General features: G+C 40.4%; 1 protein-coding gene across 2 annotated transcripts in view; it reads right to left on the bottom strand.

Moving 5' to 3' along the window:
* The window catches only part of STXBP5 (syntaxin binding protein 5), a 723,304-nt gene that overhangs the window by 135,888 nt on the left and 573,052 nt on the right, over positions 1 to 14,364 (bottom strand). For both annotated transcript variants that reach the window (XM_073627823.1, XM_073627824.1), the window contains exon 19: positions 5,398 to 5,463. In XM_073627823.1, the coding sequence (XP_073483924.1) occupies positions 5,398 to 5,463 (66 nt within the window). The remainder of the gene's footprint in view (positions 1 to 5,397; positions 5,464 to 14,364) is intronic.

Raw genomic sequence — 14,364 nt, 5'->3', positions numbered from 1 at the left:
CATACCTGAAAAGCAAACATGATAAAACATAATAACAATAAAACATTGCAGAATAGAATACAGTAAAAAAGAGCAGAACAATAGAGAGAGAATAGAGAGAGAGAGAGAACAATAAAACGACAACTATTTTTTTTTATTTTATATTTTTGTATGTGTTTTTTTTTTTTTTTTTTTTTACACTTTTTTTTGTAACTAACTTTTATAACTGTAACCGGTTCCAGGTTCGGGTCTCTCAAAATGCGATGGCATCTTGGGAGACCCTGTGAAAGTGTGCCTAGTCTGTGCAATGCTGTACCCTACGCTAATACTCAACTAGTGAATGGTAGCGTTCAAAACATTCACCAATGCAAAGACCAGGATTGTCAGGACAGGAGGGACAATAATAGCGGGTGTCAGGCCTATATTCGCGCTTGCTGCAGACACGACATCTTTTTTGGGGGTTCGTTGGGTAGGGGTACTCGGGAGGACATAAAAATGCCTCTCATGCAGCCGACTGCATTTGGTTGGGGATGTGAATGGGGGAAGTACGGGCGCTGCAGAAGCGGTGGGTTCCCAATTAGGATTGGCGAATGCAGCAGGAAGGGCACTATGGGCACGACGGGCCTGTGTTTGTCTTCTTGGTGGCAGCGGGACACTACTTGTGCTTGCCACCTCACCAGCTTGAACTGCACTTATGGGACTCGCCACGTCACCAAGTGTTACTGCAGTGCTGGTTTGACTACGACCGGGGTGTACTAGGCCGCTGGTGCTTGCCAGTTCACCAAAACGCTACCAAAAAAACTGTTAGCGATCGCAAGGATCAGGCCTGACTCTGCGAACGCTGCAGTTATGCGTTTAGTGTTTTGTAAGTGTCAGTGATCGATCGATACTGCACTTGGGTGGGCTGGGCTGGGCCGGGCGGAGGGGCAAAACGCAGGTGCTAGCAGGTATCTGGGCTGATCCCGCTAACACTGCGTTTGTGGGAACCCTAAACTGCTGGGGACGCTAGTATAGATCTGATCGGATCAGATATTGATCCGATCAGATACTATACCACTAAGGGAGGCGTATGCTGCGTGCGTGGGTGTTAGCGGTACTGGCGCTAACCTGACACTGCTTGGGGCTGGTGCTTGCCAGTTCACCAAAACGCTACCAAAAAAACTGTTAGCGATCGCAGGGATCAGGCCTGACTGCGAACGCTGCAGTTATGCGTTTAGTGTTTTGTAAGTGACAGTGATCGATCGATACTGCACTTGGGTGGGCCGGGCAGAGGGGCAAAACGCAGGTGCTAGCGGGTATCTGGGCTGATCCCGCTAACACTGCGTTTTTGGGAACCCTAAACTGCTGGGGACGCTAGTATAGATCTGATCGGATCAGATATTGATCCGTACAGATACTATACCACTAAGGGAGGCGTATGCTGCGTGCGTGGGTGTTAACGGTACTGGCGCTAATCTGACGCTGCCTGGGGCGACGCATATCACCGCCGGGCGATCAGGGGGCTAAACTTTTATTCGGTAATAAACGGCGGGTGCCCTGACACTATAAAAAATAAACGAACTAACCAGCGTCACCCGTAACAGTTATACGGTGATCAGTGGTGAAAGGGTTAACTAGGGGGCAATCAAGGGGTTAAAACATTTATTAGGTAGTATATGGGGGTCCCTGTCGCTATAAAACGCTGACGGCAAACCTAAATATTTACCTCACTAACTAGCGTCACCAGCGACACTAATACAGCGATCAGAAAAATGATCGCTTAGTGACACTGGTGACAGAGGGTGATCAAGGGGTTAAAACTTTATTAGGGGGGGTTAGGGGGGTATCCTAGACCTAAAGGGGGCCTAACACTCACTGCCCTAACACTGTAACTGTCACAAACTGACACTATGCAGTAATCAGGAAAAAAAAAAAAAAAATACTGCTAATGTCAGTTTGTGACAGGGGGGGGGTGATTGGGGGGGGATCGGGGGGCGATCGGGGGGGGATCGGGGGTGTAAGGTATGCCTGGCATGTTCTACTGTGTGTGTTTGTGTTGTGTGCACTTACATGTCTTCTCTCCTCGGCGCTGGACGGAAACTGCCAGACCGAGGAGAGATGACATCACATCCTCTGCCTGTGTGAAACTACACACAGGCAGAGGAGGATTCCCATTGGCTGGGAGCGATCGCGAGGGGGGGGCCACGATCGGATGGTCTCCCCCTCGCCTCCCGACGCTCCCAGTCAGATGCCGACCGCCGCTGGCACCGGGGGGGGGGTCCGATCGGACCCCCCGCCCGCGGGAGGCAGATCACGTATATATACGTGATTCTGCCTGCCCGTGCCACTCTGCCGACGTATATCTACGTTAGGTGGTCGGCAAGTGGTTAAGCAGCGCAGGGGTTTTTTCCACTGTAAGGGTGGTGAGAATTTGGAACTCTCTTCCACAAGTGCTGGTGTCAGTTGGGTGTATTGATATTTTTAAAAGACTCTTGGATGTGCATCTTAACCACTTCAGCCCCAGAAGGATTTGCCCTCAATGACCAGGCCATTTTTTGCGATATGGCAATGTGTCTCTGACAATTGCACGGTCCTGCGACGCTGTACCCAAACAAAATTGACATTTTTTTTTCTCCCACAAATAGAGCTTTCTTTTGGTGGTATTTGATTACCTCTGGTTTTTATTATTAGCGCTATAAAACAAAAAAAGACCAACAATTTTGAAAAAAGCCATTTTTTTTTTACTTTCTGCTATAATACATTTAAAAAACAAAAACAAAATGTATCAGTTTAGGCCGAGATACATTCTTCTACATATTTTTGGTAAAAAAAAAAAGAATCACAATAGGTGTATATTGATTGGTTTGCGCAAAAGTTATCGCGTCTACAAACTATAGATTTAGGGACATTTTTTGTATTGTTTTTACTGGTAATGGCGGCGATATACGATTTTTAGTGGGACTTCGACATTACGGCAGACAAATCTGACCCCAAATGACACTTTTTGGGGACCAGTGACATTATTACATTGATCAGTGCATTTTTATAGCACTGATCAATGTAAAAATGACACTGGCAGGGAAGGGGGAAACACTAGGGGGCGATCAAGGGGTTAAGTGTGTTCCCTGGGTGTGTTCTAACTGTAGGGGGGATGGGCTACCAGGGACATGACAGATCGCTGTTCCCAGTGACTGGGAACAGAAGATCTGATGTTATCTGGTAGAATGGGGAATCGCCTTCTTTGCATAGGCAGCTCCCAGGTCTGCCTCAGTACACCGAGATCGCGGGTCGCAGGACCCGCGCCCGCTATCTCCTGTGCAAACACGACATACACCTACGGCGGTTTGCACAGGAGAGCCGTCCTGCCGCAGTATAATGATGGGGGCTGATCGGCAAGCGGTTAAAGAACACAATATACAGGGATATGGGAAATGATTATCGACGCTGACTCACGTATGGACTGTTGTCCTTATTCAACCCTACCTAATAATATATATATATATATATATATATATATATATATATATATATATATATATATATATATATATATATATATATATATATATATCACATATATCACAACGGCTAAATCTGTGTCTGTAGTGCATGTTCAAACCTTAATACCATACTTCTCTAGGAGTATATAAGGAGTTTGGAAATTCTAGAGAAATGCTTAAACGCATTACAGTTTAACTAAACCCATTCGATTTTAGTCAACTAAAATATACTGATTTAGCATTTTCATCCGGTTTTAGTTTTAGTTGTATTTTAAGCAACAATTTTTGTTGTTGACAAAATTAACATTAACATAACAAGCTGGTCCTACATTCGGCTTGTAGCTTCCCACCATGTTTGTTTAGCACCCTCTTCTTGAAGAGTCCACAACCAGTAAAGGTGGCATTAAAACAGGTGCTCCCTGGAGCAAGGTCCTGGTAAAAGTCATAACTGCACACTACACACACACCCTTAGATGCCAGAAGCCTTACATCACTGGGTGCTTAGATATGAAAATTTTTCTTGGCAAGCCAGGAGAGTCTCTTCACTTCTTTTTTGATGTTTAAGCTTTAGTGGTCTATAGGGAATTGAATAAGGGGATGAGCAATATTTCAAACTTAGACTGCTGAAAATCTGCTATTAGAATTGACTGACTGCTAAATCAACTAGTAAGATCATTTGTCACATAATCTCCTGACTATGGATATAATCTAGAATTTTTCTTAACATTCAGGATTTTCTTTTATGTTAAACCAACTAAATCAGACTGCTGACTCTTCTGTAATATTAGTGTGCAGAACACAAAAAAATAATTTTTTTTTAAAAAAGATCACTTTAAAAAGCCAAAATGCAGTTAATATTTAACCCTTTATCCTTGTTTTGATATTTATACTGAAGTTGATATTTAACCTAACATCAAAATAATTTGGGCCTGGTGTAAAAGTTACATTTATTTTCAGTATGGCCTTACTGCATCAGTATATATTTCTAAATCTTTGAAAAAAAAAAAAAGTTTCTACATATAGCATATTTTTAAGTCAAACTATGTTGCGTATGTTTATTGTGACATGCAGGTTAATGTTTTGTACTTTCAGTCCATCAACTTCTCTCTTGCCATCTACAAGTCCAAAGTCAGGTCAAAGTGGCAGAACAGCCTTTCCTTGAATACAAACAAACCCTTTCTAGTGAAGGTATTTCTTCAAGTCCCTTAAACTTTAAGCGTGTTCTGTACTTGTCCAGCAGAACACGCAAGAAAACATCCCATTTCATATAAATTAGATGAGAGGTTGGTTATGAAAGACCATGTCCAGACAATAAGATTTTGCTTGTGATATTATAACAAATTCTGTTATATTAGGTATATCTATAGCCAAAACTTTTTTTCATAGATTAGGAAACTGTTAAAACTACTACCTGGTGTATTTTTTTCATGCGTCTATGTCCCTTTGGGGATATTCCCCATCACCTGCTATCCCTCCCACACAGCAGGAAGCGATAACATTTCTCCAGTGTGAGGGGAAAAAACCCTCTGAGCTGTCACTTGGAAAAAATTCCCCTCCCGCTCCTGTTTTTGTGATAACATTTTGATTTTTTTCCTTACTTTCAATCTTGGTGAAAATATTTGGACAATTCAAGAAGGTACCTCATCAGCCGGAGCACAGAAAAAAAGAAAAAAAAAAAAAAAAAAAAAAAGACTTGACAGAGGTGCTAACCTTTCCCTACTTTATGCAAAACTTTAGGTTTTAGATACACTGTAACATTGCTATGATTATGGTAAAAATGACAGCCCCTGGATATTACTGTTGAGTTTTTAATAAAACTGATCAAAAACAGATTTTTTTTTTTTATTCAGACAAAAAACAGGCATCACATGTTAAAACCATTAGTTGAATTAGAATTGACTGCATGCAATAATATAACCACACACAAAATGAAAAATACCTGAGGTGGGGGATTTGCAGCGATCCTCTGAGGTTGGCGTGCTCTCATTAATGTCACAAAGACCCGCTGAAATGAGAAATGTACATAGAATGATCACTCAAGTGTACGTGTGGATATGGTTCTCAAGAAATCATCTCAAACACAAACCTGAAAGGCTTACAGTTCAATTCATTACCCAGAAAAGAAATCTAGCAAGATGACCATTATTATACAGAATTAATACATTTGCTATCAGAAAAGGGTAAAACTCCCCCCCACTTTTTCCTTTTCCTCCTGCCTTACTATGTCTTTTATTCACGTTAGAATTTTGAAAATACTGCCTAGCTCCTGGGCTAGCATTTATACACTTGGTGTTTGATTTTGTATTCTTTAAACCTCAATAAATAAAAAAGAAAAAAAGAAAAAGGGTAAACCATTGTTAACCACCATACCGGACCCCCTGGCTGTTATAACTCTTCTCATACAAGCTTCCTTAGCTAACTAGACATACATCAGTGAATTGCACAAATACATAAGACTGAGGAGTGAATGTAGCAAATCTTGCATCCAGGTTCATCTGAAAGTGATTGCACCAGACTGTCCAGTAATTATGTTCCTTTGTCCACAGCAAATGTTTTATTTTTTGTACATTAATTTTACTATAGTAGTTCTTTGCACAGTGCTTTTGGTGTCAAACATGTAAAAATTACACAATGTCAAAAATGTTCCAGACCTGTATTATGTTAACCTGACACGAATACTTGTGCATGCTAGTAATACTCAACTTAACCTTTAACATTAACTGAACTCTGCTCAACAGTCACTGCATATCGGGGAAATAGCCTCTGGTGCTGAGGACTCTGTACACAGGGGCACACATACCACTATACCCAAACTTGATGTAAAACAGAGTGTAAGATTTCTCCTTTGGGAGGAATGGAGTATGAGGCAAACTAAACTGGAACACTAGAGGCCAATTCCTATGCTGCGGAGGTAAATTGTATTTTTTGAAATCCCACCCAACACTGCACCACTGAAAGCATTGCCGTAGATTTAGTATTTTGATGCAGCCGCTGCCAGTTCATTTTTCATAAGAGAATACAGTATAATCCAACTTTTTAAGAACAGATAGGGAGAAATATTACCACAAATAAACTACCAAAGTGGTATAATAAGCAAACATTATCTAAATCCAATACAGTGAAAGTACTTAAAGTGGTTGTAAACCCTTACAAACACACTTTTTGCTACAGGTAAATCTATAATAAGGCTTACCTGTAGCTATCCTGGATATCTCCTAAACCTGAACGGTTTAGGCGATATCCCCTGTATTTGCATGTGCCGATGTCATCGGCACACGCAAACTGAAACACATGGCACGTATGTGTCGTTGCTTTAGTTAGACTGTGCCGTTACCGGCGGCTCCTGTGCACATGCGCAGGAGTGATATCATTGCGGCTCTGGCCAATCACAGCGCCGGAGCCGCAATACCCAGGAGTAACTCCAGGGAGAAATCACCGGCCGGAGCGGTGAACGAGGACCGCTGTGGGGGCTTCGATCTAAGGTAATACATAATGAGCTAGTATGCTATGCATACTAGCTCATTATGCCTTTGTCTTGCAGGGTTTTTTTTTCTACTAGGTTTACAACCACATTAACTTACCATTTTGAAAGCAACAATCTTTAGAACATTGATTTTTGTAGCCTGAGGAATAGAAACCTCAGTTTGAAGGATTTGCAGAGAATGAGAGGTGGAATCAAGTGTAAATGCTGGATACTTCTATATTCTTACAGGCTTAGTGCTATATAACACAATTTACTTTTCGTTGCTTTCACAGCAAACTTGTGAACTTCACTAGAGATTGTGTAAATCCTAGAAGCTGTCTGAAATTGCATTACTCATTTTCTTTTATACATAAAACACAAAAATACATTGTTTTCCCAAATCATTCAAAATGTTAATAAGCAATGAATATACAGTATATGTAGTAAAACCAGTGGCGCAAATAAAAAGACAGACTCCTTACAGATATCCTTAAACCTTAAAAAAAAAAAAAAAAAAAAAAAAAAAAGCTCTCCCCTGGGACAATAAACTGCTATAGTGACTGCACTTTGCCATTCATAAATTCGCTTGCCACTGCCTTATTGAAAAACAACTCAGTCTTAAATAACTAATCTCCACAAAACGAAATTGAATAGCTGAGAGGGTGGCCGCATTCTCTTAGATATGCTCTATGGTTTAGTTCTAGGAAAGTAACCTATAGTGATCCTTGATCTAGATAATAGGATGAACATATTTGAAGACAGAAATGCAGAATGTCTAAGGCAGGTATTTTGTGAGCATTCATGTACAGTTGTGCTTATAAGTTTACATACCCTGGCAGAATTTATGATTTCTTGGCCATTTTTCAGAGAATATGAATGATAACACAAAAACTTTTCTTTTACTCATGGTTAGTGTTTGGCTGAAGCCATTTATTATCAATCAACTGTGTTTACTCTGTTTAAATCATAATGACAACAGAAAATAGCCAAATGACCCTGATCAAAAGTTTACATACCCCAGTTCTTAATACTGTGTATTGTCCCCTTTAACATCAATGACAGCTTGAAGTCTTTGGGATTTCTGGATGAGGCATTTTATCTTCTCAGATGGTAGTTCCTGTAAATTCGTGGGCCGTCTTGATTGAACTGCACGTTTGAGATCTCCCCAGAGTGGCTCAATGATATTGAGGTCAGGAAACTGACGTGGCCACTCCAGAACCCCCCCTTTATTCTGCTGTAGCCAATAACAGGTTGACTTGGCCTTGTGTTTTGGATCATTGTCATGTTGGAATGTCCAAGTATGACCAATGCGCAGCTTCCTGGCTGATGAATGCAAATGTTCCTCCAGTATTTTTTGATAACGTACTGCATTCATCTTGCCGTCAATTTTGACCAAATTTCCTGTGCCTTTGTAGCTCACGCATCCCCAAAACATCAGCAATCCACCTCCGTGTTTCACAGTAGGATTGGTGTACCTTTCATCATAGGCCTTGTTGACGCCTCTCTAAATCTAGCATTTATGGGTGTGGCCAAAAAGGTCAATTTTGGTCTCATCGCTCCAAATGACTTTGTGCCAGAAGGTTTGGCGTATTGGAAGCAGGATACTTTGTGGCATTTGCGTAGTAATGGCTTTCTGCTGGCGACTCGACCATGCAGCCCATCTTTCTTCAAGTGCCTCCTTATTGTGCATCTTGAAACAGCCACACCACATGTTTTCAGAGAATCCTGTATTTCATCAAGTTATTTGTGGGTTTTTCTTTGCATCTCGAACAATTTTTCTTGCAGTTGTGGCTGAAATTTTAGTTGGTCTACCGAAGCATGGTTTGGTTTCAACAGAACCCCTCATTTCCACTTCGAAATTAGAGTTTGAACACTGCTGTGTGGCATTCTCAATTCCTTGGATATCTTTTTATACCCCTTTCCTGTTTTATACAGTTCAACTACCTTTTCCCACAGATCCTTTGACAATTTTTTTGCTTTCCCCGTGACTCAATCCAGAAACGTCAGTGCAGCACTGGATGAAATATGCAAGGGTCTGTCAGGAGTCCAGAAACTCACTGACCTTTTATACACACACACTAATTACAAGCAAACAGATCACAGGTGAGGATGGTTACCTTTAAAAGCCATTCAAACCCCTTTGTGTCAATTTGTGTGCATGTTATCAGGCCAAAATCACCGGGGTATGTAAACTTTTTATCTGGGTCATTTGGCTAGTTTTTGTTGTCATTATGATTTAAAAAGAGTAAACACAGTTGATTGATAATAAATGGTTTCAGCCAAACACTAACCATGAGTGAAAAATGTTTTTGCGTTATTCATATTCTCTGAAAAATGGCCAATAAATCAAATTCTGGCAGGGAATGTAAACTTAAGAGCACAACTGTATATGTATTATAGCCATTCAAGGTGAAGAAAGTAACATAATGGACAAATTACATAATTTATTCGAGTCATATTGGCAGCGAAAAACAACATTTTTTAGCAGCAATTACTACATTACAGTGTGAGAATTATGCTGAAAAATAAATGGCACCAACAGATATGAATAGATGGGAGATACCAAAACAATTACACACTGGCAAGAAAGCTTTGCATAGTCAACTATGGAAATTCAGGCTAGATGGTGTGGAGCAGGAAAGTCCCATAAACTATAGGACCACGGTACATAGTTAGCCAACAAAGTGGCTTAATCTATGACATGACCAAGAATTTTAAAATGCATATTATTTCCCTCCAAAGCAGCAATTAGGAAGGGGGAGGTATGTTCACCAATTTCAGCAGTAAAGAATAAGTAAAAATGTAAATAGCAAATACAAAAGTCCAATGATGTAAAATATCTTCAATGTGCTTGAAAAAGAAAAAAAAAAAATATTCAAAAGGTAAAGCATTCCACCATACACCAATTGGGTGAAGATATGTTGAGGGGATGACAAAACACCTTGTGCCTTCCACCACAGGTAACAATGGTCTCTAACCAGATATAACTGATCCCTATGACCGATCAAGCAAGCATGTTGGTAACAAGCCTCCAGGTATCAGACAGTGATCACAGCGAACTGCCAAACTTTAAATCTCAGTCGATCCATAGGTCAACATGTCAAGCCTGGCAGCACCCACTCACATGGAAAGGAACAGAGGCCCTCCAGGCACATTAGTGTATCTGGTATAAGACCATTGTTACCTGTGGTGGAGGGCACAAGGTGTTTGGTCATCACTTCAAGATATTTTCATCCAATTAGTATATGGCAGAATGCTTTACTTTTGTACTTTTCTAGTTCTTTTTTCAAGCACATTGAAGACTTTCACATCATTGGACTTTGATATATTTAACTTTTTTTTTTTTAACTCTTATTCTTAAATGCTGATTTGGAATGTTTTGTGTTGATGCTCGCTTATGGTGTATTAATTGGTTAGTACTTAGATGTTTGGTAAGTGCAGCTCTGAACACATTTCACACTAAGCGCAGAAGAAAGTATTTTTATTTATATTCACGAATTTGGCGGTGCATATGTTGTTTGATTTTTTTTTTTTTTTTTTGTATTTGCAAAATGTGGGACAATTCTGGTCTCATTTTCCTTTTTATTCTAAACTGGTAGTTTTGGATCGAGTCTAGTGGCTGAATAACCCACTGGCTTCATTTGGGGATTGTACTAGCGATCTCTAGCTACTGGACGGATCAGTAGTTATCAGCACTGATTACTGGTGTCATTACAAGTAACATCAGGTTACTGTTAGGGGTTGTGAGGTTTAGTTAAAATTGGTTGGGATTTGTTTGGAGGGGTTAGTACCTCATATTAGTGTTTAAACTAATACAAAAACAAAAAACACACGCAAACCTTCTCTAGGGTCCAGCGCTGCATCTTACTACATCCTGTAGTATCAATATTCTTCTAGCATCAATGGGGCCCAAGCATATACCCAGTATTGTGAAACAGGTTAAGGGAACATTCAGGGGTTCTTTATTATCAAGTACAAACACATGCAACATAGAAACAGTTAGGTAAACTACAGGATTTAAACATGTTCTTAGAACTGAAAGCTCCATGCTAAAATCTACCAACCATGGGCTCTCAGTATGGAGAACAAATATACCACTGCTAAACGTTATAAATAGGATTCTTCACCAGCATATTATCTCCCTACTTTGGTTTATTCAGCATAATGTGTTAGAAATGAAAAATCCAATAGAAAGCCCCATAAAAGCACCATGGTACAGGGGACAGTGTTGGGAACTCCGTAGCAAAGACCTCACAATATGCAGTAGGTGATTTAACCTCTACATCTACCCAATGTAGATATTCTTAAACAGGGAAAAATGATGAAGTAAAAACAGTGTAAACATGCAAGACTATTTTCAAGCTGTGACACAAATTGCTTTCTAATAAAGCTTTCTATTTTTTCCTGCCAGCATTTCAGGATTGTCAAATCACACCATGTGATGTGGGAACAGAACACAGTCATAACAACTGAGCAGCTTTTATTGTCAATAGTTGACTTACTTATATAAGAAGAGCGGAGTTTTTTCACAGACTCAGAATATAAGCTAGAAAGGCCGCACATGCAAGAAGCCACAGTCAGCAAACCTTAATGAGGCAATGGAAAAAGGAAAAAAGACAGACACCAGAAGAGTACAGGCAACATGAAAACAAAAACATCAAAGCACAAATGTCATCATTATACAAATAGGATGTAAAACACATAAGAAAAAAAACTTAAAGGAAAGGAAGATGCATGTAAAACTGATTGCTCTTCCTCTTCAAGCCATGAAACAGAATTACAAATGAGTTCATACACAGCTATTGTAATTTATTTTAAGCTACTGGTAAAATCTCCACTTGATAAATCAGCCCACTGAGGTAAAACTGCACTGAAATTGCTATTCTGGGTTTAATAGACCGAATGGGTTCCTTATGGCTTCAACCAATGTCTGGCAACAAAATCGAAGATTGGCTCCTGCTGCATACAGTGCTGTGAAAAAGTAATTGCCCCCTTTCTGATTTTTTTTTTTTTTTTTTTTGCATATTTGTCACATAAATGATTCAGATCAAACACATTTTATTACACAAAGATAATCCGAGCAAATACAAAATGCCACTTTTTAAAGGATTTACTTTATTAGGGGGAAAAAAGAAGCCCAAACCTGCGTGGCCCCGTGTGAAAAATGAATTGCCCCTTAACCACCTCAATACAGGGCACTTTCACCCCCTTCCTGTCCAAGCCATTTTTCAGTTTTCAGCGCTGTCAGACTTTGAATGACAATTGCGCGGTCATGTTACACTGCACCCTAATGAAATTTTTATCAATTTTTCCCCACAAATAGAGCTTTCTTTTGGTGGTATTTGATCACCTCTGCGGTTTTTACTTTTTGCGCTATAAACGAAAAAACACAATATTTTTTACTTTTTGCTATAATAAATATCCAATTTTTTTTTTTTTTTTTTAACAAATTTTTTCCTCAGTTTAGGCCATTATGTATTCTTCTACATATTTTTGGTAAAAAAAAATTGCGATAAGCGTATATTGATTGGTTTGCGCAAAAGTTATAGCGTCTACTAAATAGGGGATAGATTTATAGCATTTTTATTATTTATTTATTTTTTACTAGTAATGGCGGCGATCTGCAATTTTTATTGTGACTGCGATATTGTGGCGGACACATCTGACACTTTTGACACATTTTTGGGACCATTCACATTTATACAGCGATCAATGCTATAAAATTGCATTGATTACTGTGTAAATGTGACTGCCAGGGAAGGGGTTAACACTAGGGGGCGATCGAGGGGTTAATGTATGACCTAAGGAGGTGATTCTAACTGTGGGGGGAGAGGACTGACTGGGGGAGGTGACCGATCGGTGTCCCTATGTACAAGGGACACGCCATCGGTCTCCTCTCCTCTCTGACAGGACGTGGATCTGTGTTTACATGCACAGATCCACGGTCCTGCTCTGTTACCCGGCAATCGCGGGTGCCCGGCGGACATCGCGGCCGCCGGGCACGCGCACCGGGTCCTGAGCGATGTGGCGCACGCGCGCGCCCCCTAGTGGCTCGGGAGGGCGAGGACGTCATATGATGTCCGCCCAGAACAGAAGCCTCGCCCCGCCGTCATATGATGGTGGGCGGTGGCTTAGTGGTTAAACCTAATTACTAGTTGCACCACACCTGGAGGCAACAACTGCAATCAAGCGCTTGCGATAACTTGCAATGAGTCTTTCACATCGCTGTGGAGGAATTTTGCCCATTCTTTGCAGAATTGTTTTAATTCAGCCACACTGGAGGGTTTTCAAGCATGAATGGCCTATTTAACCACTTGAGCCTCTGAGATTTGGTGTTTACAAGTTAAAAACATTTTTTTTTGCTATAAAATTACTTAGAACCCCCAAACATATATATTTTTTTCGAATACCCTAGAGAATGAAATGGCAGTTATACTTTCTGTAACACTGTATTTGCGCAGCGGTCTTACAAGCAAACTTGGGAAAAAATACATGTTTTTAAATAAAAAAATAAAACAGTAAAGTTAGCCCATTTTTTTTTTTATTTTGTGAAAGATAATGTTACGTCGAGTAAATTGATACCAAACATGTTACGCTTCAAAATTGCGCCCCCTCGTGGAATGGTGACAACTTTAAACTTTTACCCTTAAAATCTCCATAGGCGACGTTTAAAAAATTCTACAGGTTGCATGTATTGAGTTACAGAGGAGGTCTAGGGCTAGAATTATTGCTCTCGCTTTAACGATCGCGGCGATACCTCATGTGTGGTTTGAGCACAGTTTTCATATGCGTTCGCTTCTGCACGTGAGCTCGGCAAGACGGGGTGCGTTTAAACATTTTTTTTTCTTATTTTACCTTTTTTTTTTTAAAGAACAGTGTAGAAATAAAAGTGTCACTTTTATTCCTATTACAAGGAATGTAAACATCCCTTGTAATAGAAAAAAAGCACAATAGGACCTCAAATATGAGATCTGGGGTCAAAAAGACCTCAGATCTCATATTTACACTAAAATGCAATAAAAAAAATAAATAAAAATGAAATGTCATTTAAAAAAAAAAAATGTCCCTTTAAGAGCTATGGGCCTGTTAGGCATGGAGACGAGTGAGGGGAAGCTGGCACCCACCTGTCTCCATATCAGTGCAGGGCGGAAGCGACGTCAAAACCACTTCTGCCCTGCAATGATATGGAGACGGGTGGGTGCCATCTTCCTCTCACTCGTCTCCATGCCTAACATGGAGAAGAACCCAACCGCTACCGACGGCTCCGGTAAGAGGCGGAGGGCGCCGAAGCGTGGGTCCCCCTCTTCCTCCACCGATAAAAGATCTTGCGTCGAGTCCGCTGCAGAGACCACTTTTATCTGAAAGCGGACTACACGCTGAAGAGGATACTGGAGTTATGGCAGCTAGCTGCTGCCATAACAACGATATTCCTCTTCAAAGTAG

The sequence above is a fragment of the Aquarana catesbeiana genome, linkage group LG04 (genome assembly GCF_042186555.1).
Source record: "Aquarana catesbeiana isolate 2022-GZ linkage group LG04, ASM4218655v1, whole genome shotgun sequence".
Taxonomy (NCBI): Eukaryota; Metazoa; Chordata; class Amphibia; order Anura; family Ranidae; genus Aquarana; species Aquarana catesbeiana.
Note: the sequence above shows the minus strand (reverse complement) of the source record. Positions and strands in the feature narration are given on the sequence as shown.